At 40.0% G+C, this 26,991-nt stretch overlaps 1 protein-coding gene across 1 annotated transcript in view; it reads right to left on the bottom strand.

The window, feature by feature from the left end:
- Positions 1–1,541: 1,541 nt before the first annotated feature.
- LOC137455675 (protocadherin-9-like) overlaps positions 1,542–26,991 on the bottom strand; it is an 810,686-nt gene continuing 785,236 nt past the window's right edge. The window contains 2 exon segments of the mRNA XM_068166692.1: positions 1,542–4,077; positions 4,079–4,143. Coding sequence (XP_068022793.1) covers positions 3,769–4,077; positions 4,079–4,143 — 374 coding nt within the window. The 3' untranslated portion in view covers positions 1,542–3,768.

Below are 26,991 nucleotides of genomic sequence, written 5' to 3'. Positions count from 1 at the left end.
CAGATGGGAGGACTAATATTACTGATTGAGGAAACCCAATGGTTGTAAATGAATGAGCACTTACTGAACACACATTTCAAGCCAATTTATGATTCTATGGAAACCTCTGGAAAATATCCCTTTGACTTAAGTGGTATTAAGGTACAGTTCTCAGTGATGATTTTGCCTTGCCTTGCCCTGCCCTGCCCTGACTTGCCTTGACTTTCCCTTTCCCTTTCCCTTTCCCTTTCCCTTTCCCTTTCCCTTTCCCTTTCCCTTTCCCTTTCCCTTTCCCTTTCCCTTTCCCTTTCCCTTTCCCTTTCCCTTTCCCTTTCCCTTTCCCTTTCCCTTTCCCTTTCTTTCCCTTTACCCAGCCTTTCCTTTCCCTCTTCCCAGCCTTTCCTTTCCCTCCAGTCCATATTCTAACAAATCTTTCAAAGCTGAGCAATGGCTTAAGAACCTAAAATTATACAGAACCTGAGAAAATGAGATGAGCAAATTTTCATCTGGTAGAAATTTAAATCATATCTGTTTGTTCTCCTCCTGTACAGGTGGATGGCAGCACAAAGTACTGAAGGTTGCAACAGAATATAGTTGCCTTTCTGTAGAAATAGTTGTATAATTTATTTTCTGTCTATGATCAATTTTATTTTTATTGTTTTAATTTCTTTTTCAAATATATTCTGTTTGAAAAGGCACTTATTTATTTGGATTTTCAAACAATTATGAGATCAGGGGTTATAAGACAGAACTTAGGGCACCTCAGGTTTAAAATTCATGGTGTTCAAAAAAGGGTTACTTTTATTGACACATAATTTTCAAGGTCGTTTGATTTTTATTTTTATCTCCTTTTTATTTTTACAGTGCTGCAACATGAGTGAATATATTAATTTCCTTTGCAAATAAAAAAAAAGTAATTACTGTAAATTGATATAACTTTATTCTCAAAAGAAAGACTGAGGTGTGGTAAATGATGACTTTTCTGTACATTACCACTGTATATTACAAAGACTTATGCAAGGATGATTATTACATGTGCTCAAGTATGCCTAACAAATCTAGGCTAGATTCTGTTACCTTTGTGCTGGATAAGTAACACTTTACCCAATTCAAGTAAATAATTTTGCTAAAGTTCCTACTTATCATAGGAATGACAGAATTTGGCCCTCAGGATTTATTTGCTGTATATTCCATTCTTAGACATATCTATATGAAAGAAATGAACCATGATATGCTTAGGAAAATAACTGAAATTCATAACGAAACAAACAAACTAACCAAAAACAGGAAGGGGAGGAAGGGAGGAAGGGAGGGAGGGAGGAAGGGAGGAAGGGAGGAAGGGAGGAAGGGAGGAAGGGAGGAAGGGAGGGAGGAAGGGAGGAAGGAAGGAAGGGAGGGAGGGAGGGAGGGAGGGAGGGAGGGAGGAAGGAAGGAAGGAAGGAAGGAAGGAAGGAAGGAAGGAAGGAAGGAAGGAAGGAAGGAAGGAAGGAAGGAAGGAAGGAAGGAAGGAAGGAAGGAAGGAAGGAAGGAAGGAAGGAAGGAAGGAAGGAAGGAAGGAAGGAAGGAAGGAAGGAAGGAAGGAAGGAAGGAAGGAAGGAAGGAAGGAAGGAAGGAAGGAAGGAAGGAAGGAAGGAAGGGGGGGGAGGGAGGGGAGGAGGGAGGGAGGGAGGGAAGGAGGGAGGAAGGGAGGGACAAATTCAAAGGAATAATGTCCCTCAGGCATCTGCCCAAGAACTAACACAACACAATCAGGAATTCAGAACATTTATTGCATGAGCTGAATAACTAAATAGCGTTGAACTGGCAAAGCAGCAACAAGGATAAGTGGTTAGATAGATACTTATTCTGTCAAAATTATCAAACACCCCTCACAAACTGACATAAGTACTGCAATAAGCAATGCACCCCTGATCCATTTTTATGCCTTTTGTACTGTGAAGAGAAAAAATACAAAATAAAATAAAATAAAATAAAAAGTGTACTGTTATATACAAAAGCATAAAGAACAATAAAAATAGTTTGTGGTTTTGGTAAGAATAAAATCACCTTCAGATCAGCTAAGTTTGCTAGTGATGTTTCACTGTGGCATATGTAAATTTTGCTTTTTTTTCTGTAAGGACTTAGTTTAGTTTAGTTTTCTTTTTTTTTTCTTTTTTATTTTTTTTCCCATGCTATTTATTTGTGTAAATTTTCTGTCATGCCTTAACAAAGACCATCTAAAAATATTTGGATTTGGATTTGCTTTGCGTGCAACTTAGATCTTATTAACATTAGGAGTCATTCTGCTGGTTTGACTGAGGTGACATGACACTGGTACCTGCCAGACATTGACCAACTATGATAACAGACAGTTTAAACAGTAATACTTAGAGATTTAACCCCTTAGTTCCCCCAACTAGCCTACCAGGAGAATGCTCTGTTACATCATGAAGGCACAACACATTCTGTGGCTATGGTCTAAAAACACTTGTGTTACTCACAACATTAATGCAGATGAAGATCAACACAAATGTTGCTGTTTCAGCAATACAAACTGTCTTGGGTATAGACACACATCTGCCCAACTGGAATAAAAGGTGATAACTGTATTTTCCTTCCGTAGAATTTCCTCTATACATTCCAGCTGAGAAGAATATCAGTTATTACTCATTAAATAACATATTGCAGCTAATTTGGTCAATAATTCCAAACAAACAGCTTTCCCTCTCACCCACCACCACAAATTGAAATATTCTCCGTTTGTTTTGCAGTTTCCCCTGTTTTGTAAAACATAATGGCAGTTTGTTTTGGTGTTTTGTGGGGTTTTTTGTTGTTTGGGTTGGTGGTTTGTATTTTTTTTTTTTTAGCTTTTTTATATATATATATATAAATTGATAAATTTGTAAGCCCTCACACATGTCCTTTAATTTTTTAGTATAAAAAAAAAAAAATAAAAGAAAGAAGAAATTCTACCTGAATGCTGGTATCATTTGCTACTACATACAAAGAAAAATATCTTTGTCTTCCCTTCTACAACCAACCTTCCCTCCCACCCCATCACTCCCTGTTTCACTTTAAACACAAATGGTTGGGTTCCTTGGAACACTGTGTGTCAGACAGACTACTAACACGTAAACACCATCACTAAAAATAAAAGCAAAACAACAGGAAGCAAATGAAAGAAAGTAAAAGGCAGCTGTGAAACACAGAAATATGCTACAGTATCTTTTCAAGTGAACGCTATAAGTACACAAAAATTGTAAGTAATAATTGTTTCTATTTACAAGTATTTGAAAACACTGACTTATAAGTGTCCACTAATATTGTTAATAGCACAATAGGTTTAACATTTACAGTTTCAGTTGTTTTGTTTGCAATATGATCTCAAGTATAATGGTCCCAGCATAAATCAATGACAACAAAAGCACATTTTTCTCTAACTGGATATGCTTTTCAATCATTGCAATCCACTGAACTTTTTCACTTTCTCACTCTCCAAATGCATCTTCTGTTGTTCATAGCAGCAGTCCAGGGTCAGAAAGGAAATAAACAAACAAAAGGATATTTGCAAACTGGAGAGATCTCTGCAGATTTTAGTCATGTCTATTTAACAAAAACACACAACTAGTAGAAACACTCTTTCATGTTGCAGGACATCATACCTTCCACGGTGCTAATATAAAGATGTGCATATCTCTGCTAGGTGAAGCATAGTTCTAGAGGTCTACCCAATACATAAAGCTCTGACACACACACACAGCGTTAGCAAGTCTAAGTAGGCTAAAGTCATTGGTCCAGAGTAACCATTTCTTATAACTGGTGCTCCTTTGGACTCTCAACAGCTCCTGAGGCCTGTTTATAAGACTTCAAGTTGGCCAGAGGAATGTCAGTCATGTGGCTGCCAGAGTTGAAATGGCCTTCACTGGAACCATACTGCTTTCGGTCACTGAACTGGTTTCTGTTGCTATCTTCTTTCCAGGTCCTGGTCAATGTGTGTCCATTAACTAGTTTGTCCTTCTTAACCCATTCTTTCTGAGGTGCAAAGGTGGAGAGAGGAGACTTTGGCTGTTGGTAAGGGCCCAGGCTGGGAGGCATCCAACAGTTGTCTGAGTGACCCAAAAACCAGGCATTCTTGAGTACACATCTCTGTAGCTTCAGCTAATCCTCGAGGCCCAAGAGGTCCATCTAGAGAAGAAAAACAAATAGATAGATAGATAGAAAGAAAGAAAGAAAGAGAGAGAGAGAGAGAGAAAGAAAGAAAGAAAGAAAGAAAGAAAGAAAGAAAGAAAGAAAGAAAGAAAGAAAGAAAGAAAGAAAGAAAGAAAGAAAGAAAGAAAGAAAGAAAGAAAGAAAGAAGAAAGAAAGAAAGAAAGAAAGAAAGAAAGAAAGAAAGAAAGAAAGAAAGAAAGAAAGAAAGAAAGAAAGAAAGAAAGAAAGAAAGAAAGAAAGAAAGAAAGAAAGAAAGAAAGAAAGAAAGAAAGAAAGAAAGAAAGAAAGAAAGAAAGAAAGAAAGAGGAAAAAAAAGAGAGAGAGAGAGAGAGAAAGACATAATATTAGATTGTGATATTTGGCATTAAATTCAGGCATATATTTCATGAGAAAATAACAATGATTCTGCAACAAAACATTTTGCTGGCAAATTCTAGACAGTGGAAATGTAGTTCAGTTAGCCTCAATTTATCAGTCTTAGATCCCACTACGAACACATTAACTCTCTTTTTCAGTTACACTAAGAAAAATAATTCCAGGTGGGTGAAAAGGTCAGAGGAATAAACATATTATTTCAGATTTTGAATATGAGTGAGAATTAATGCTGTTTATAAAGGTTACACTTTGGATGTAATCTCTTCTGCTTTTAACTCTCCTTACTGCCATAGAGCCTTGGTGAGCTAACAGCCTACCACAGCAGAGAAATATCTATTCTATCCAAAAATAAGTTTTCCCAAAAGAATGCTCTGTATGTGAGATTATTCTAATGTAGCAGTTTATAAAAAAAACAAAAGGGTAGATATGCAAACAAATAAACAAAGACTTATGGAAATCTTGCACTTGATAAAGAACTGTTCTCACAGTTCTTTGTAAGTGAGTAATATTAGGTTACAGGAGACAGAAATGGAGTCTGGTGAGCTACTCTGCATATTAAATATCCACATCATTTTTCACACACTATTGAGGACACAGCTGGCCAGCTGCAGGCATCTTGCAATCAAGCAGACAGGTCACCCATGTCTTCAGCAGCACTAAATGCCTTTCAGTCTTATTGCATTTCTAAATGGCTGCACTCGCTCACCTAATCAAACTGGATACATAAGGAAGGACAAGCCAGGAAAAAGGGAGAGAAATCACTTTTTGCATTTTCCTTAGATACTTCTCATGATTCTTTGCTGGACATATTGTAATTTTGAGTAAGAATTTTGAGGTGTCTTTTCTCAACTTCAAAGTAAATCAGCTGGCTAGTGGTGTAGAGTTAAGGAGACATATTAAGGGGACATATTTCCTTGATTAAATAGCCCAGTGACAGAAAGGAAATTATATACTGATTTTTGAGGAAGAACATTAGTAAGTAGGCTTGAATAGTGAAACTATGAATCATCTTAAAGAGCAGTATGAATCATCTTAAAGAGCAGTACTATCAGAACAAAAATGTCAGTGATGTATCTGAAAAAAAAAAGTGTATCTTTATAGTAAAGTATTTGATACTCAAAATAAATGAAGCCACACTAACAAAGTTTTCTGTGTTAAAATCCCAAATAATATTTCGTTCTCCTGTATTCTATGCATATGAAATAACTTACCCTTATTATTTTCTGAATACCTAAATTATTTTATGTAAATTGCTATCCTTTCCCTGTTGCAGTGGTGGGTTGGGTTCTGTTTGTTTGTTTTTGTTCTTGAGGTTTTTGGTGTTTTGTTTGTTTGATCTTGGTTTTGTTTTTTAATTGTTTTTAACTGGCACATAATTTATGGTAATAAATTCTACAGATTATCAACTGACTGCTTTTACACACACATATAGAAAATGCAGACAGGCATGTTTCTAAATGTTACATTGTAATTAGTCAGTCTCATGTCTATGTAGCTCCTCTTCTTAAATATCTGGAGAATGTACAACATACTGTTGAAGTGACATAATAAACCACAACAAAAATTATTTCTTCATTTCTTGTACAAGAAAATGTTCTATAGTTGACAACTGGAACATGAAATATGTACAGAATATGTTTCCATTTATATCAATACAAGGTGATATAATTAAGCCAGAATCATTAGGGGAAAAAAAAATAAAGGCAACTGTAAAGCAGAAGCTTAGCAGATTTCAATGAGACTCAAGAACCTTGTTTCCAAGATGAGAACTGGGATAATTCCCTGAAAGGGAGAGATTCTTTTTCCTATAAAGCTCTTTGAATCTTCCAGTGTGAAGTTATAACCAATTTGAAGCATGTACTTAGAGAAAACCAAACCAAGAAACAAACACAAACCAACAGTAATAAGCAAACAAAGTATTCATGTTATATTGTTAACATTTCCAATGGTTTAAACTTCGTGGGGGTTTTTTGACAACAGAAATTTAATCATAATTCCCTCCCTCCCCCATTTTCAGAGGGAGTAAGTGAGACATAACATCTTCGAACTGCCTATTCTTACTATACAATATTATCGTGCTGACCAAGAAGGAAAGGTTTGGCAGAAATTAAAACTTTCACAGAATCACCAAGGTTGGAAGAGTCCTCAAAGATCATCAAGTCCAACCTGTCACCACAGACCTCATGACTAAACCGTGGCACCAAGTGTCATATTCAATCCCCTCTTGAACAGAAAGAAAATATTACACTACAGAATAACATGTATTAAGAAGCAGAGTGCTTCCAACCTACAAGGGAATAAGAGGGCCTTCAGTACTACAGTTCTGAAGTGGATACATTACTTTTCCTATTTAGTTAAATACATTTCAAGAGATAAGGTATGTATTACCATTTAAAATTAAAATGAGTAATAAGCTGGTTTTACTGAGGGCTAAATATGTATGTGGGCCTATAAGCTACATGTCAAACTCCTTGGAAGATTTATTTCAAATTTTTTTTGCTTTCTTTAGTAACAGTTCCAGGCAGTTAATGCTCTTAAACTCAGAATGGATTTTAAGTATTCTTTTCTTTATCCATCTTTGACTTGATAAACTTTATGAAGAGTACTGAAATGTTTAGTTATCTATTACTCTGAGCAGCAGACAGGAATGGGGTAACAATGCCAAGTAGATTTCCTGTTCAGAATGTACTCCTTGGGTTTTCTTTGGTTTAATGAAGTACTACTAGCTCACTTAGACTTCAAAAATTTATTAACCATTCTGTACAAGTCCTCTTCCAGTCAACCTTTGCTATGCAGAAATTTCAATCAAAGGCAAGGCAATGGTAGTGGGCCAGTTAAAATTCTTGTATGGATGGAGCTCACATCAAGTGACAGCTGTAAACAGAGTGAAATCTTCTCCTTTTAATAACTGAATAAAAGAATCACAGAATGTTAGGGGTTGGAAGGGACCTTTAGAGATCATCTAGTCCAACCGCCTGCCAAAGCAGGATCACCTAGGGCAGGCCACACAGGAATGCATGCAGGCATGCTTTGAAAGTCTTCAGAGAAGGAGATTCCACAACCTCTCCAGGGAGCCTGTTCTGGTACTCCATCACCCTCACTATGAAGAAGTATCTCCTTGTGTTGAGGTGGAACCTCCCACCTTCTAGCTTTTACTCACGTTCCTTGCCCTATCACTGGACAGAACCAAAAAGAGGCTGGCACCTTCATCTTGACATACACCCCTCAGATATTTATAGCTGTTGATAAAATCCCCTGTCAGCCTTCTCTTCTCAAGGCTAACGAGCCACAGCTCTCTGTCTGTATTTATAGGAGAGACGCTTAAGTCTTGCAATCATCCTTGTAGCTTTCTGTTAGATTCTCTCCAGCAGATTCCTGTCTCTCTTGAATTGGAGAACTCAAAACTGGACACAGCATTCCAGGTGTGGTCTCACCAGGGTTAAGCAGACAGAGAGGACCGTGAATCCCTGAGGAACACCTCTAGAACTCTTCTTTTAGCTGCATAACTATTGAAATAGCTGTGAGGTATAGTGTTAGTCAGCACACTTTTCTACGTGTATCTGTATGTAAAACTCTATGATTAAAACAGAAGTTCGAACCTGAGAACAGGTTCAGACTGCCTACTCAAGTGAGTAGGCAATTTTCCAGTACTTCAACTAACTCATTCTTTCCAATCTGTAAATTACAGGGAATATTTACTCACCTTATTAAAATATAGCAAGGTTTGAATTTACAAAATGCTCTGTAGGACTTCAGCTAATATATAAATAACAGTTATTATTTTACTCAAATTTAGTTTAGGCTGTCACAAGAGAAAAATAAATCCACATTTTTTAATTTTTTTTTTAATACAGATTGTTAAAATTATATCACAGTATCACTTAGGTTGGAAAGGACCTCGAGGATCATCGAGTCCAACCTGACACCGCAGACCCCATGACTAGACCATGGCACCAAGTGCCACGTCCAATCTCCCCTTGAACGCCTCCAGGGTCGATGACTCAACCACCTCCCCGGGCAACCCATTCCAATGCCGAATGACTCGCTCGGTGAAGAACTTCCTCCTCACCTCGAGTCTGAACCTCCCCTGGCGCAGCTTGAGACTGTGTCCCCTTGTTCTGGTGCTGGTTGCCTGGGAGAAGAGGCCAACTCCCTCCTGGCTACAACCACCCTTCAGGTAGTTGTAGAGGGCAATAAGGTCACCCCTGAGCCTCCTCTTCTCCAGGCTAAACAATCCCAGCTCCCTCAGCCTCTCCTCATAGGGCTTGTGTTCAAGGCCTCTCACCAGCCTTGTTACCCTTCTCTGGACACGCTCAAGTGTCTCAATGTCCTCAATGTCCTTCTTAAACTGAGGAGCCCAGAACTGGACACAGTACTCAAGGTGCGGCCTAACCAGAGCAGAGTACAGGGGCACTATGACCTCCCTGCTCCTGCTGGCCACACTATTCCTAATGCAGGCCAGAATGCTATTGGCCCTCCTGGCCACCTGAGCACACTGCTGGCTCATATTCAGGTGGCTGTCGATCAGCACACCCAGGTCCCTCTCTGTCTGGGAGCTCTCCAGCCACTCCGACCCCAGCCTATACCTCTGCATGGGATTGCCATAGCCAAAGTGCAGCACTCGGCACTTGGACTTGTTGAAAGCCATCCCATTGGACTCTGCCCATCTTTCCAGTCGGTCGAGGTCCCTCTGCAGAGCCTTTCTACCCTCTAACTGACTAACATCTGCCCCTAACTTTGTGTCACCTGCAAACTTGCTGATGATATACTTTACTGTTGAACTGCCACAGGAAATTATCATACTTACTGATTCATGAAAATGACAGTTTTATTCTTAATATGTGTGGTACCTGTCACGCCTGATCTTCAGTTAACAGCTTGAGATACAGCATAATGCTTTTTGTAAATATTATTGCTAATAACGATAGAATAGAATAGAATAGAATAGAATAGAATAGAATAGAATAGAATAGAATAGACCAGGTTGGAAGAGACCTGACCTTCAAGATCATCGTGTCCAACCTATCATCCAACACCACCCAACCAACTAAACCATATAATGTATAATACATACCATATATACATATACACATACATATATACATAACCATATAATATTTATAGAATGTTTTATAGAAAATATTATGTATATATAATAAAATAATAATGTTTACCCTGATTTAGGGAGGCTCTATAAATGTCTCACTGTGAGATAAAAGAAAAAGCTGAGAAACAGACTTGGAAAGAATAGAATAGAATAGAATAGAATAGAATAGAATAGAATAGAATAGAATAGAATAGAATAGAATAGAATTAACCAGGTTGGAAAAGACCTTTGAGATCATCGAGTCCAACCCATCATCCCAAGCTATCTAATCAACTCATCCATGGCACCAAGTGCCCCATCCAGTCTCTTCTAAACACTTACAGTGATGGTGACTCCACCACCTCCCTGGACAGCCCATTCCAATGGCCAATCACTCGTTCTGTGAAGAAATTCTTAACATCCAGCCTAAACCTCTCCTGGCACAGCTTGAGACTGTGTTCTCTTGTTCTGTCACAGGTTGCCTGGCAGAAGAGACCAGTCCCCACCTGGCTACCACCTCCCTTCAGGTACTTGTAGACAGCAAGAAGGTCTCCCCTGAGCCTCCTCTTCTCCAGGCTAAGCAACCCTAGCTCCCTCAGCCTCTCCTCATAGGGCTTAATAGAGAGATTTTAATTTATAAAAAAGATATGTTAATTTATTTAAAAAAAAAAATGACAGTCTTTCAGAAAAACAGTTGGCATTTTAAACTTCTGTATTGTCTAATTGTGTTCTCAAACACAGACAGTTTATTCTTTTCTAAGACTATTATTCGGGCTGCTATTCAGCAGCATAAAGTGAAATGATCATGAGCAGTATGATGGCAGACAGACCTTCTGGGTGTAGCTTACACTGAAGAGTTGGCTGCTTTGTATTGAGAAAGCATAGCGTTGCCTTAATGGTAATTATCTTTCTCCTCCACTAATGCTGAACAATACCTTTCACCCAATTTTCTAACATTGTTCCATTACCCACATGAAATCATACCACTTAAGAAACCTGTTTGTGCTGCTTTAATTTTATAATTACATTAATTTGTTTCCTTTCTCTTCATAAAAATGTCACTGAAATTTCTCTATCAGGTTTTTCCACAGTGAAGTACTCTATTGATATGTGAGGGATTTTTTTTCCCAAAGTATTTGTTCTCTGAACAATTCGTAATACATGAGGCTGGTTATCAGTCTTGGCTGCTTGAATATATAATGACACAAGCACTGATAAAACTGTACAAGCCATCTGTCTCTGGAGTTAAATGTTTTGAAAGCAAACACAAAAGTGAATAACAAACCCTCCCTTAAATTGTCTTTGTAAATATTTATATCAGATCTTGCCAAAAAAAAAACACAACGTCTTTTTCTTTGTTATTTTATTCCGTTAATAGCTGTCAAGCAGATGCATGACTTGCCTACTCAAAAGCAGAGAGGTTTAGGGAGGAAAATAATGTATGCCACTCAAGAGCCGGTCATACCCTAATACTAGAATTTCTGTGTGGTCTTTTATCTCTTTTTATTATACCCAGAAGCTAAACTACTATTTCATTGATTAACTTACTGCTGCAATTAGGAACTAGCTTCTGGTGTGTTAGCCAGATGTTTTTCAACCTGCTTCGTTAAGGCTCTCTTGTTGAAAGCCAGAAAATTCATTCTTTAATTCTGAAAGTCAAGGCCACAAGTTCTACTCAGGGAGACTTTTTTTATTTAAAAAAAAAAAAAAAAAAAGAGAGATAGAATGGTTATTCTTTGCCTGAGGGCACTAACATTAAATATAGTGGATTTGAACATGGCCACAGCTGCGTTTCAGACAATCGTATGTATTTAACTTTTCATATTACATCTTAAAAAGAAAAAAAAGAAAAGAAAGCAACAGCAACATTTTCAGCTCTATTTAACCTCAAATACAGAAGTCTTTTTTTCAGCTTTCACGGGCTACTTTACTAAATGACCTTTTCTGGGACCAAATATTTTCACCACCTTCCCCACATAGATTGAAACTGAAATGTCATAACTACATTTCATAGGGGTTTTGCAACCACTGTATATATTAAATATACAAACTGGAAAACCATTTATAATGAGTAAGAGTCTTTTAACTTTTTTTTTTTCTCTTAAATATCAGCCAAATAAATGAGAAAGGCTGTTCTTTATTTCTGGTCTGTTAAAAAAGTAATACAAGACTACAAAGCCACATACATGCTGTACTGTATGGATGTGATGTCTTAGCATTATTAATTAACAGCAAGATTCTGTGACTACTAAAAATATATTTTTTAGTGTCTTGTTCCATGGTCATTCCACCTGGCATAGTCAGTGCTGATAAAATCACATTCTGTCCCCAGATCACCTCATTCCAAGGTCCCTGTATTCCTGCCATTGCTGCTGTCAGTTTTGTTAGACTTATCACTATCACCTTGCAACCTTTTTCTTCTCTCCCCTCTTCCTGAAGTTGCATCATCTGTACTCAAGTGTAGATGAAGAAACACCTGCTAGTTCCTGTTTTTCAGAGGTAAGGTGCCAGAAACCATAATAAGGGAAATAAGAGAAAGGACAGAAAGCAGGAGGGTAAGGGTATGTGAAGGTAGTATCCAAAATAAAGAAATGCAGCAATTAAAGTATTTCCTGAAAAGAAGAAATGACAAAATTACCTCAACTGGAAAACATCATCAAGTCAAATCATCAGTCTAATACTGGCAAGTCCTTAACTAAACCACATCCCTAAGCATTACATCTGCACGACTCTTAAATTCCTCTAGGGATGGGAACACCACCACCTCCTTGGGCAGCCTATTTCAATAACTGATAAACCTTTAAGTACAGTAATTTTTCCTAATAGCCAATATAAACTTCCCTTGACACAACTTGAGGCCATCTCCTCTTGTTATACCACTTGTTACTTGGTTGAACAGACCAATCCCCACCTCTCCACAAACTCTTTTCAGATAGTTTTAAAGCACAATGAGGTCTCCCCTCTGTCTCCTTTTCTCCAGACTAAGCAACTCCAATTGTCTGAGCCATTCCTCAAAAGACTTTTTCTCCAGACCCTTCACCATCTTTGTTGCTCTATTTTGGACACACTCTAGTATTTCAATATCCTTCTCATAGTCAGGGGCCCAAAATTGTACACAGTACACAAGATACAGACTCGCTAGTACAGAGTACAGAGGTAAAATCAATTCCCTGGTCATACTGGCCGCACTATTCCTGATACAGGCCAGGATGCCATTGGCCCTCTTGGCCACCGAATCATGCTGCCGGTTCATGTTCAGCTGGCTATAGATCACCATGCTCACATCTTGCTCTGCTGAGCAGCTTTCCAGCCACTCCTCTCCGAGCCTGTAGCACTGCTGGTGCTTGTTGTGGCCAAAGTACAGAATTTGGCATTTGGCTTTAATGAAACTGTCCTGCAGGGACAAAAATCCTAAAAAAAGCCCTGACTCAGACAATGGGGCAGGAGCCAGCAGGTCTATTTTTTCAGGAAATTGTCCACATTGCCCAGGCTTGTCTGAACATGTCCTGGGGTCCAAATGGGCCAGGTGTGTGTGCCTTTGGCCACATTTGGAGAAAACTCATTCGATGGATTACAGTGTCAGGATTTTATCTCTTAATGTTTGTTGTCACTGGCTGTCATTGTCTCAGGAAATCTATAAATACCAGACCAAAGAGCCAGTTCCTTGCCTTGCAATTGTCCAAACTCTGGGAGAAGTCACAAGCCTTGCTTGGAATCTGACCTGTGCTTCAGTTTACCCAGACAGACTGCAAGGTCCCTTACTGTAAGGATTGTAAAGCTCAGGAGCAGGCAGACATGTCTTGCTAGGCCAAGAGATGAACCCCAGGAGAAGCTGAGAGTCCCTGGAGACAGTTTCGCTTTATTGGAAGAAGCAACAAGCACTGCTGTGAAGATTGCAGCTGAAGAACCTCTCCAAATAAGACAAGCTACAAAGTCAACAAGTCCTGCAAGCTTCAGCAGCAACCTCTTTTCTACAAAGCTTTCAGCTACAAAGCCTTCAGAGACCCTATATGTGCTACAGCAACAAGCTGCAGAAGCCAACAGAAAGGGAAGTTGTGTTCCTGCAGCTTTCACATGGTCAACACCATTTTGATTTTCCTTAAATCCCCATGTGTGCTGCGGCGTACCATCATCAGTGAGTAATTACAAAATCTGATTTTTATAAGCATCTGTTAAAGGTTTGTTGCCCTAGAGAATTCTAGAGTTCCCCCTCTTTGTGGGCAATCTCTGGCATATTGCCAATGTTCTCTTTTTTCTTTACAGTTTAAATTGATGTTTGTTGTTTCTGGATTTTTGCTCTTGTTGTTTAAATTGTTACATGTTCCTGCTGGTGAGGTATCTGTTCCACAACCAAATATTTCAAACCAGTAAATAGTTTTTATTAATATAATCATTCCTCCTATTGAATATTAATAACCTCCACACAATCATAAGGAGAAACTGATACAAGTAGTCTTCACCCACTGATACAGTCTTACTAGATACCTTTGTAAAGCCTATCTACCATCAAGCAGATCAAAAATTCCACCCAATTGAGTGTTATCTGCAAAATTTACCAAGGGTGCAATAAATCCCCTTATCCAGATCATGATAAAGATGTTAAACAGAACTGGCCCCAGTACTGAGCCCTGGGGAACACCACTTGTGGCTAGCCACCAACTGGATTTAACTCCACTCACCACCACTCTTTGTGCCCAGTCAGCCAGCCAGCTTTTAATCCAGTGAAACATTCATCCATCCAAGCCACATGCAGGCAGTTTCTCCAGGAGAATTCTGTGTGAGATGATGTCAAGGGCTTTAATAAAGTCTGGATAGACAACATTGGCAGCCTTCCCTCATCCACTAAGCAAGTGATCATGTTGTCAAGAATGACCTGCCTTTCATAAACCTATGATGACTGGGCCTGTGTCATGGTAGGGCCAAACAGCCCCAGTACAAATCCAGACAGACCCTAAGGTGCCTAGACATGGTCCCCCACTGCCTCCTCCTTTCTGCAGAAAGTCAGGGTAATGCAGGAAAAAGAACAAAGGGGACAGAACCATGCGTGTCTGGTAAACAACCCTGTATCTATGGTAAGGGCATGTGTACTGGCCACAGCCTGGCAGAACCCCTTCTTACTGGGTAACTATGTGCTGGCTTCAGTTGCCCTATTGGCCCAATCAAAACTCGAGCAAGATTTATATGTAGGCTGATTTCTAGTTGCCTTTGCCTTGCTCAACTCTTGCTCAAGCTTTTCTCATGCTTTGCCTTGCTTGAACCTGCTTGGACCTGTCTGGCTTGAAGTCGCCTCAAGTTGCATTGCCTTTAGTGCCCAGCCCAGCACCTGGGATAAAGCCACAAGCCTACACGCCACAAGCTATAAAAGAAGACACTAGTTTAGGAGTCAGAGCCAAGCCTGCTTCCCCTTGCAACCAGGATTTTGCTGTGCCTCAGTTTCCCAAGTATGAAGGAAGCACCTGTCATGATAGCATCATTAACAGCCTGTCATCCACTGAAGCCAGACCAGCTGGCATCCCTGCCAGCAACCTGCCATGCCTGGCTCATGAGCACCCCAAAGCCACTAATACATAGCAGCAGCACTCCCTACTTGGGTACAACCAGCTGTGAATAACTAATTCATTGCCTCTTGGCTTAGCAGCTCTTGTCAAGTCTCCCCCCCCCGACATGTGGTGAAGTGCCATTTTACACCTGGGGTATTCTCTTTCTGTTATACTCCTCCTGGTTTGCATAAAATAGTTAGATTTTTATAGTTGCCTATATACCGTACATCCCAATGCAAATATATTCTAACCATATATCAAACCTTTTGATACATTTTGGCAATTTTCATATTAATAAAAGGTTATTAATATATTTATTAATATTGTCATTTCACTTATAAATAAAGGAAATACTATATCCAGACTTTCCCTCATCCACTAAGCAAGTGATCATGTTGTCAAGGACTTGCCTTTCATAAACCTATGATGAGTGGGCCTGATCATCTGTTTGTCCTGTGTGTGCTGTGTGATGGTACTCAGGATGATCTGCTCCATCAGATTCCCTGAAACCAAAGTACAGGCTTGTAGTTTCCCAGATCTCTTTCCCTGCCTCTTTCCCTTCCCTAGCTAACTTCCAGTCTGCTAGGAACTCCTCGGTTCACCATAACTGCTGAAAAATTATGGAAAGTGGCTTGGTGAGTACTTCTACCAGCTCTCTTAGAACTCCTGGATGAATTCCATCTGTTTATGTAGACTTGTGTACATCTATGTAGTGCAGCAGGTTGCCAACGATCCCATCCCAGATTTCATGGAAATCATTCTGCTCCCAGTCTGTCTTCTAGCTCAGGGGCTGCAGGGGGTTTGGACGAGATGACCACTAAAGAACCCTTCTAATCCAGTGCATTTTTTGATTCAATGATTCTGTGGTTCCCAGAGTACAATGGGTCCTATTACTAAAGGCTGAAGCATTAAACACAGCCTTAGTCACCATGTTCCCTCCTGCATCTAATAAACAATCGAGGTTCTCCCTAGCCCTTATTTTACTGCTGATTTACTTATAGAAAGCTTTCTTACTGTGTTTTACAGCACAAGCCAGATTAATTTCTATCTGGGCATTGGACTTTCTAATTTTCTCCCTGAATAGCCTCACAATATCTTTGTGATCATTGTGTGTGACCTGACCCTTCTTCCAAAGGCAATAAATTTTCCTTTTTTCCCTGAGTTACTGTCAGAGCTCCCTGTTCATCCAAGCCAGTCTTCTTTGTTGCAGGCTCACCTAACAGCTCATGGGAACAACCTGCTCCTGAACCTTTGAGATTTCCCTCTTGAAGAATGTCAGGCTTTTCTAGACATCTTTGCCCTTCAGAACTGCCTTCCAAGGGACTCTGTCAAGCAGTCTCCTAAGCAAATCATAGTCTATCCTTTGGAAGACCAAGATGGCAGTTCTACTGACCTCCTTCCTTCTCTAAGAATGGAGAACTCAATCACTTAATGATCTCTATCCCCTAGACTGCCTCCAATCATCACATTACCCACAAGTTCTCTGTTCACAGTGAGGAGATCCAACAGGGCACCTTCCCTAGGAGATTCACTCACCAGCTGTGTAAGGAAGTTATGTTCAACACACTAGAGGAACCTCCATGACTGTTCCCTCTGCACTGTGTTGTGCTTCTAGCAGACATCAGGGAAGTTGAAGTCCCCATAAGAACAAGGGAAAGTGACTGCGAGACTTTTCCTAGCTGCTTATAGAATGTTTCATCTTCCTTTCTGTCCTGATTGGGTGTTCCATAACAGACTTCTACAACTATATTAGCCTTGTTGGGCAGCCTTGTTGCAACTGCAGCACACCAAGGCAGTACTCTGGCACCAGCCCCTGCGGAATGGCATGTCTCCCCCATCCCCCTGAGCCAGCTTTGCTCTCCTGAGAGGCCAGCATGACATGGGTGGAGACTGCTGCAGTGGCACATTTAAATCCCAGGCAGACGAGCCAGGGCAGATCTGCAACTGCAGCGCACCAAGGCAGGACCCCAGGCACCAGCCCCTGCGGAATGGCATGTCTCCCCCTATTCCCCCGAGCCAGCTTTGCTCTCCTGAGAGGCTGGTGCAGCATGGGTGGAGACTTGCTGCAGCAGCAGGTGTTTTCACCAGTGGGAGGAAGGTGCTGAGTCATGTGGGCTCTTTCCTGAAGTGTTCTCCAGTTAGGTCACATGGCCAGGGATAGGGATGGTAGTAACTCGCCGCAAAGCTGCTTTCAAAAGATCTGTGTTGACCCAGACTGAGGTCAAACTTAAGCAGGTAGATGTCCAGGCAATTGGCTGTAGAGAGTGCTGGAGCCTGGCACCTGAAATGGAGGGCAATGGTGATAAGATCTGCATTAGGTGTGAGCAGCTTGATTATCTGCTTAATCTAGTGGCTGAACTGAAGGAAGAAAGTGCTAGACTTAGAACTGTTAGGGAATGTGAAAGGGAGCTGGATTTGAGGAACCAGGCTCTGCAGGCTCCCCTAACAGAGGGAGGTGACCCAAGATCCTGCAGGAAATGGATACTCTCAACTTTCCTGCTGCGCATGCAAAACAAATATAGGGCACTGGAAGTTGAAGGTAAGGTGAATGAGAAGACAGAAGACACACCATCTGAGGTGTTGCCTAAAGCAAAACAGCCCACCCCATACATCAGGACTTGTTCCCTTAATAAAAAAGAGGGGAACAGAGGGCCCCATATGTTGCCAGATCCTTCCTGCAGGGAAGGATGCTGCCTCCCGGGGGCCCAGAGCGGAGATGTTATCAGAAGGCTGCCTATTGTGGTACAGTCATAGAATCATAGAATCATAGAATCATAGAATCAATAAGGCTGAAAAAGACCTCAGAGATCATCCAGTCCAACCTGTCACCCAACACCTCCTGACTAGATAACGCATGGCTCCAAGTGCCACATCCAGTCCCTGTTTGAACACCTCCAGGGACGGTGACTCCACCACCCCCCTGGGCAGCACACCCCAGGGGCCACAAACTCTCTCAGGGAAGAACCCTTTCCTCACCTCCAGCCTGAACTTCCCCTTCCCTTCCCTCACAGAGCTGAACTCAGACCACTTCCTCTGATTACTGTCCATTGTTAGTTATGCAGGTAGGGAGCAATGATTTTGAAACCAGAGGTCCAAAGGTAATCAAAAAGTACTTCAAGGCTCTGGGAAAACTGGTTGAGGGATCATGGGCACAGGTAATGTTTTCAATACCCTTAGCTGCAGGAAGGAATACTGAAAGCAACAGGAAAGCAGGTATAATTAACAAGTGGCTCAGAGGCTGGTGCCACCAACAGAATTTTGGGTTTTTTGATCTTGGGGAACTTCCTATGGCACCAGGTCCACTAGCAACAGATGGAGTACATCTGTCCCAGAGGGGGAGAAAAATCCTAACACATGAGAACAGCCTATCCCACAGAGGGAACAGGTTTCTAGAAAGGGAGTTGGAAGGTCTCCTTGACAGGGCTTTAAGCTACATTTGAAGGGGAAAGGGGCTGAAACCAGTCTCCCCAGACAGGAGTCTGAGGGTGATAACCTGCCTTGTTACAGTAGGAAGGTTACGATGTGGTTGGCATCACAGAAACATGGTGGGATGACTCACATGACTGGGGCACTGTAATTTATGGCTACAGACTCTTCAGGAGAGACAAGAAAGGGAGAAAGGGTGAAGAGGGTGCACTGTACATAAAGGAGGTTCTAGACGCCATGGAACTAGAGATTAAGGATGATCAAGCTGAGTGTCTGTGGGTGAGAATTAGAGGGAAGGCCAACAAGGCTGACATCCTGGTTGGAGTCTGTTATAGACCACCCAACCAGGATGCAGAGGTTAATGAATTATTTTATAGGCAGCTAGAGGCTGTTTCAAGATCACCAGACCTTGTTCTTATGGGAGGGCAGACTTCAGGTTACTTAAGGAACTAACTCAGAAGGTACCATGGGAAACAGCCCTTAAAAACAAAGGGATCCAGGAGGGCTGAACCTACTTCAAGAAATAAATCTTTAAGGCTCAAGAAGAAGCTGTGCCAATGTGCCAGAAGATGAGCCGCTGGGGTAGAAGGTCGGCCTGGATGGGCAATGAACTTCTGAGCAAATTAAGGGGAAAAAAGGAGGATGCATCATCTTTGGAAGGAAGGAGAGGTTACCCATAGAATGTTTAAGGATGTTGCTGTGTCATGTAGGAAAAAAAATTAGAGAGGCAAAAGCCCATTTAGAGCTTAGACTGGCCACTGCTGTGAAGGATGAAAAAAATGCTTTTGCAAATATATTACTGGCAAGAGGAGGGGCAAGGACAACCTCCACTCCTTAGTTGACATGGAGGGGAATATTGTAACTAAAGATGAGGAAAAGGCAGATGTACTTTACACCTTTTTTGCCTCAATTTTTATTAGCAAAATAGGTTGTCTTCCAGACAACTGGCCTCCTGAGCTGGCAGATGGAGTCACAGGGAAATATAGTTCCTCTGTGATCCAGGAGGAAGTAGTTAGAGACCTGCTCAGCCGCTTGGATCCCCACAAGTCCATGGGACCAGATGGGATCCATCCTAGGGTGCTGAGAGAGCTGGCAGATGAGATGGCCAAGCTGCTTTCCATCATTTTTCAACAGTCCTGGCTCACTGGAGACATTCCAGAAGACTGGAAGCTGGCCAACACGATGCCCATCCACAAGAAGGGCCAGTTGGATGAAGCAGGGAATTACAGACCTATCAGCCTGACCTCAGTGCCAGGCAAGATTACGGAACAGGTCATCTTGAGTGCAGTCACGCAGTACTTACAGGATGGCCAAGGGATCAGGCCCAGCCAGCATGTGCCGTGTTCTGTACATTGGCCACAACAGCCCCATGCAGTACTACAGGCTGGGGTCAGAGTGGCTGGAGAGCAGCCAGGCAGAGAAGGACCTGGGGGTACTGGTTGATGGTAGGCTGAACATGAGCCTGCAGTGTGCCCAGGCAGCCAAGAAGGCCAATGGCATCCTGGCCTGTATCAGGACCAGTGTGGCCAGCAGGAGAAGGGAGGTCATTCTGCCCCTGTACACTGCACTGCTTAGGCCACACCCTGAGTCCTGTGTCCAGTTCTGGGCCTCCCAGTTCAGGAAAGGTGTTGAGTTAATGTAATGTGTCCAGAGAAGGGCAACAAAGTTGGTGAGGGGTTTGAAACACAAGCCCTATGAGGAGAGGCTGAGGGAGCTGGGGCTGATTAGTCTGGAGAAGAGGAGGCTCAGGGGAGACCTCTTGCTGTCTACAACTACCTGAAGGGGGATTGTAGCCAGGTGGGGGCTGGTCTCTTCTCCCAGGCAACACCACCAGAGCAAGAGGACACAGTCTCAAGCTGCACCAGGGGAGGTTCAGACTGGATGTTAGGAAGAAATTCTTCACAGAGACAATGATTGCCCATTGGAATGGCCTGCCCGGGGAGGTGGTGGAGTTGCCATCACTGGAGGTGTTCAGGGGGAGACTTGATAGGATGCTTAGTTGCACGATTTAGTTGATTAGGTGGTGTTGGATGATGGGCTGGACGCGATGATCTTGAAGGTCTCTTCCAACCTGGTCTGGTCTATTCTATTCTATTCTATTCTATTCTATTCTATTCTATTCTATTCTATTCTATTCTATTCTATTCTATCTTTTAGGTTGTTATAGGTTGTTTTGTTTTTTTTTTCTGTTATCCCTCCTGGAAATTAAATACCATTACAATTTTGAAGTTACAGCCCCATCAGTAACGACATTGATGTCATTATGTTATCTTATCTGGCCTAAATTTTGCTATTTCAAATTATTTTTACATATTTGTATAGATTTCTGTGCATTTCTACTTGTGCATGTTCCAAGGCAAGACACTTTCCAAGAGCTGACACCTTCCAAAAAAAATGTTTGTTTTTTTTTTTGAGACTGTAGCCTTTGGTTTCCAAGACCTGCTTACCTATACATTCCTTGGAAATAATTTTTGTGGCCTGTTTCTATAGATAGGAATAAACTGGTTACTTTACTGTCCAGCTAGATGCAGAGCAAGTGTCACAAGAGTAAGTTAGAATGATGCCATGAAAAATGCATTTAGAGAAAGCACATAAGGATCTTCAGCAGAGTTCAGTAGTTAGAGTTCTTAATAATCCTGTTAAGTCTTCCAAACCAGCCTGTTTGAAAATAAAAAGTTCAGTCCATAGGCAGGCCACATTTACATCTCTCTGCTCCTGCATGTAAACACATCCTTGAAAACAGTTCAGCTGAATGCTTTAATGCAGTCTGTCATTAAAAACAAAACAAAACAAAAAACAAAACAAAACAAAACACCCAAACAACTCCCCACAAATGACTGTAATTTGTATTCTCAGCTGAAGCATCATATTGTGGATGCAGACAGTCACCTTCCAGGGAGAGAGGGAGAAAAGAAGTGTAAACAGAATTTAGCAAACCCTCTTTTGTTAACAAATAAATAAAGATTAAGTGTTTTACATGTTGCATACAGATTTCATTCTTCGGTCACAGATGAAAAGTCAACATTTGCAAATGGAGATAGTCCAAATACATGGGCAGCCAGAATCACAGATTCTCTCCCTGAGAGGATATTGTGTTTTTAAATAGACTTCATGGTGCACAAAGAGCAGACAGCATATCTTTATAAATATGCACCCATCTTCAGGATGGCCTGGAATTCATCCATCTTGTCTGCTGAAGCTACTCCAGTGAGGAATGCTATCTCATCTAAGATTATTTCCCCAAAATTGGCATTTTTTTCCCTGACATACATTTAATTTTAGCAGGACAATCTAACAAATCAAAACACCACGGAGGATTCAAAAGAACCTTCTAAATTTGATTGGATCACATAATGAGGCCAAAGCACAATCAGTGTTTAAAATTTGGAATAATATTAATTTTCAGCATTAATCATTGTTTTTCCTTATGTAGCTCTTCATTTTGCTAAAAAGTCTCTATTTCCAAAAGGTGATGATGGATGGTGACAATAAAATATTCATAAAGGATCCTATGGCCACAATAATTTAGAATCTTTTTTCTCTCACACCTAAATATTTATGATACTTTATCAAAATATTTTGTTGAATTGATTTACAGGCAGCCTGCTGAGACAGCACCATTTCTGACATGGTCACATTTTCTGATCTATTAATATGCCCCAAACATGAACCTGCTGTCAGTCAAAAACAACTAAAGTCTCAATCTGGAAGATTCTGTCAACTGCTTATCATAAGATCAAATTTTAGTGAGCAATTTCTACAAACTGTGTGTGAGAAAAGGTAGGATTCAATATGAATAAATTTCACAATGAGAAAAACGTGGAGAATGCTGTGAAACTGAGATGAACAATATTTCTTTCAACACTGCACAGTTTTGTGAACTTTTTAATACAGCTGCTATGTGTCTGAGCATTAATTCAAGCACAGCAGAAGAGAAAAAAACCACAACTTGAATTTAATTTGATTTTTACAAGTTTTAAAATAAGTTTAATAATTAAGGAGTTGTTTTTCTCAATTGCTATATAACTCACAGTAATAGCTTGATCTTCTGACTTGTGATAAATATGACTCATGCCTTGAGGGCAGGCATAATACTTTGTAATTTTATTGAGGTGAAAATTTTGGCTTTACTAATCCATAACTGAATTATAGCATAATTCATTGTCATATACACAAATATGATGAACTGTACTACCAGTACAAACATAAATATTTGTTTTAAAACATAGGTATATATGTTTTATTTGAACATACATCAGATATATTTTCCATAATTGTGCTTCTGTATATACTTTATATTCTATCTATTCATCTATGTCGCATTATCTTCATTCAACAAAAGAATGGAACAAGTAGAGTGATGCGCGTTGAAGTGCACGTAATCACAAAATGAGCAACTTAATTGCTGTACTCAAGTTGGGTGTGCAGTCACCCTAACCTTCTGTAATCAGTGCAGAGAGAAGCATTTGCACAGTGATTCAGCTCTCTGAAGACCTGATTCATTTTCTGGAGGTGTGAGTTTCTGTTCATTGACAAAAAGGCAATTGGTGGATGGCAATTACATCTAGCTCAACATATTTTCTGAAGCATACTCAGGAAGGAAAGATTCTGTGAAGCCTGAAAGAGACTTACTGGAGAGAGTCTGCTACAGTCAACTTATCTTTCAGAAAATTAATACTTCAAAACAATTTTTATTTCTGCATACTTTGAAATAGGTGCAAGACCCTGAAATAGGGACAGTACCTAATCTAGTGTGAGCTGTCCCTGTCCGTGGCAGAGGGGTTGGAACTAGATGACACCTGAGGTCCCTTCAAACCCTGACAGTTCTATGAAATGTTGCTATTTATAAGTGAGAGAAGACTGTGATTGCTGAGGTTTCCTGAAGTTTTGAAAGCAGGACAGAGGACAAAGTAAAAAGCCTGGAAAATACTAAAACTACAAAAAACTTATTACATTTATAGGCCAGATGAAGAAAAGTATATTTTAAAGTTCTTTCCTGCACCACAAATCTATCTGATTTTAAAGTTAAGAGGAAGTATTATATTCAGATACACATATGGTTTTATTTACTGTGTTTGTCTCTAGAATATTCTCAGTCCGTACAGAGGGTTAATGAAACTCAAACCACCTATGAAATTTAAGTAGCTGTGTTGGTTTCTATGGATTTTCTTTGATGAGTCATTCAGTAATTCTCCCCAAATATCTGCACTTCCTGTGTGTTGCCAGTTTTCCTGTAATCTTGAAATATCATTAATAATAATACTCATCCATTAGCTCAATATTTACTTGCCAGCTTAAGACAAGGGTTTATTTATCCGATTGCAAGAATATTTTTTATTGGAGATGTTGCATTCTAATAAAATTTAACTTTTTTTTTTTTTTTTTATAAAGGTTACCACATTTTAAAGTTACAGAAAATTTTGTTCTTTCAAGCAAGGTTTAGAAACAGCAGTCGGCTGAATGTACAGAACAACTTCATAAGAAAAGACTAGATACAACTATAGAGTCCGCAAAACATAACCTTACTGTTCTTATTATCCATCACAGAAATATGTGAAAAGGAAACTCAAACACGGACCACAGCAAGAGTTATCTTCTCATTTAACCTTTAATAGTGCCATTCTTCATTAAAACTAGCATTTGTGGAAGAGGTTATTTTACCATAGGCATACAATTTACTTCACTGTCCCATAGCCTTTCCAGAATTCCAGAAATTTGGTTCCAGATTTCATCGTATTTCTGCAATACTGTAAGTTTGACTTCTCCTCAGATCAAACAGGAATAATAGTTCCAAGTTATTAATTTAGGGACCTTTAGAAACCTACAACATGAAGTGGTCACCACATACAATCAATGTAGTTTTGTTCCAAATTCTATCTCCTGATTTACTATTTTCTTAGCACTGGATCAAATTCTGTAAGATGGAAACATTTTTATAATAAAAAAGAGGAAAATTTTATTTCCTACTTTAAGAAATACACAGCAAATGGGGAAATAAAGACAATATAAAAACCCTAGAAATTTTGTACCCCAGACAGCAATTCATCCAAGAGCAAGACGAAAATGCAGACATATGCTATAGTGTTTAAAAACACAGTGTTAAGAAGTGTAATTAAGACTATTTTTGCACAGAAATATGAAAATCATTCTGTAATTAGGTTGATTGCAGCTATCTAAACAAAGATTAAATTTAAATTTAAATTGTAATGCAACTTTTTTAATGAAGCCCTATTACCAATGTATGTTTCTTGTCACTCTCGTGTTTTCCTATTTTTCTTCAGTGTAATTCAGACCAAAACCAAATTTAGGTTAAACTGAATTTGTTTCAAATTTGTGGCAGATGCCTTATGCGTGAGTTCTATTATGTAAATAAGGAGTTTAACTGACTTGAAGAGACCTTTTGAAGTCTGGGACTCCTAATTTAAGCTATATGAGTCTGAAAAAATGAAGTGCATTACAAAAGAAAGTGCTTAAAATAGGTGCCTAGTAAGCTTAATTATTTTGTTGTCTGCCATTCTACACAAAAAACGTATGCTTGATAAATTTCACAGGATGCAGATGTTAGAGATGCCATTAAACTAACCCGGAGACAAAAGAACCATTTCCTAATTCTGCTTGTATAATGGCATCTCATTTAGTTAATTTGGTAAAATTCAGTTCAGTGCCAGTTGAGTTGTCAGAACTGCAGGCACATTACACAGAGAATACCAGATTTTTTCATTATGTCTGAGTTACACCCATGCTAGTTTCTTAATTTTCTTTAAAAACTGCGTTCATTTATATTATTTTTTTTTCCAGAAGAGATATCCATGTCTCTTAATGAGCTTATATAGTTTACAGTAAAACTCCCATTAAACAAATGTTCCTGAGTCAAAACACTTCCATTTTATGAAACCATGATTAAAAATTAGTCTGTGCTTCTTTTAGTCACTACATTCAATGTGCTGAAAATTAAGATGGAATTAAATGTCAGTATACAGTATTTTCCACATACTTTTGGTTAGTCATACAGTCATATTCTACTCCTTGGCAAAAGCTCTACTTTCAGGTTTTTAAATCTTACCTGGGAGACTGAATGAAAAAAAAAAAAAAAGAATCTTTGCAATTCTAAATTGGAAATCAAAATATAATTCATATTTATTCATGCAAGAGAAGCTAGAAAGTAGGCCACTTTAAGTTGCATCCAATTCTAAACATACAGTGAAAAGATTGTCTGAAATCAGTGCACAAAGTGAACATATGGTAGGTCTCCAATAATACACTTAGAGGAATATCCTGGATGGCATCTCCAGATGAGCAAACTTTTTTAAGAAATGAAAAAACAATGAATATTGTTGATCTGTAAGTGGATTATAATGGATTGAGAGAAAGATGGTGAAGGAAGAATTGTTACTATGAGCACACATCATGTATACATACACATGTAATATGCTTTTGACATTCCCCTTTATGATTGTAGGGAGCTTGGCTTTTTTTCAAGTAATTAAAAAAATAAACCAAAGAACAAAAAACAGTAGAAATTTGGGAAATGTGATTCACATGTAAAGCAAATTTTTTTCCAAGAGTTTACCAAGAAAAAATGTAATTTCATGGAATCATGGAATTGTGGAATCACAGAATAATAGAACAGTCTGGGTTGGAAGGGACTTCCAACGTTCATCTAGTTCAACCTCTTCTGCAGTAAGCAGGGGCATCCTCAACTAGGTCAGGTTTCCCAGAGCCTTGTCGAACCTCACTTTGAATATCTCCATAGATGGGGCACCAACCATCTCCCTGGGCAACATGTTCTGGTGTTCCATTACCCTCATTGTAAAGAACTTCTTCCTAACATCCAGTTTAAATCTGCTCTTCTCTAGTTTGAATCCATTGCCTTTTGCCCTTTCACCACAGGCCTTTGTAAACATCTTTTCTCCATCCTTCTTGTACATCGCCTTCAGTTACTGGAAGGTTCTATTAGGTCTCCCTGGAGTCTCCACTTTTCCAGACTGAACAACCTCAGCTCCCTCAGGCTGTCTTTGTAGCAAAGGTGCTCCAATCCCCTGATCATTTTTGTGGCGCTCCTCTGGGCCCTCAGGTCCATGTCCTTGTATTGAGGGCTCCAGACCTGCACACAGTACTCCAGGTGAGGTCTCACCAGAGCAGAATCACCTCTCTGGATCTGATGGCAATGCATCTTTTGGTGCAGTGTAGGATGCCATTTGCCTTCTGGGCTGCAATCACACACTGTCTGCTCATGCCCAGCTTCTCGTCCATCAGCTCCCCCAAGTCCTTTTCCACAGGGCTGCTTTCTATCACCTCATCCCCTAGTCTGTATTGACAGTGAGGATTATTCCAGCCCAGGTGCAGAACCCTGCACTTGCTTTTGTTGAACCTCGTGAGGTTCCACCAGGCCCACCT

This window comes from Melanerpes formicivorus, unplaced genomic scaffold (assembly GCF_026170545.1).
Source record: "Melanerpes formicivorus ecotype bairdi unplaced genomic scaffold, bMelFor1.0.p_v2 SCAF_104, whole genome shotgun sequence".
Taxonomy (NCBI): domain Eukaryota; kingdom Metazoa; phylum Chordata; class Aves; order Piciformes; family Picidae; genus Melanerpes; species Melanerpes formicivorus.
This window is presented reverse-complemented; position numbering and strand designations above follow the sequence as displayed.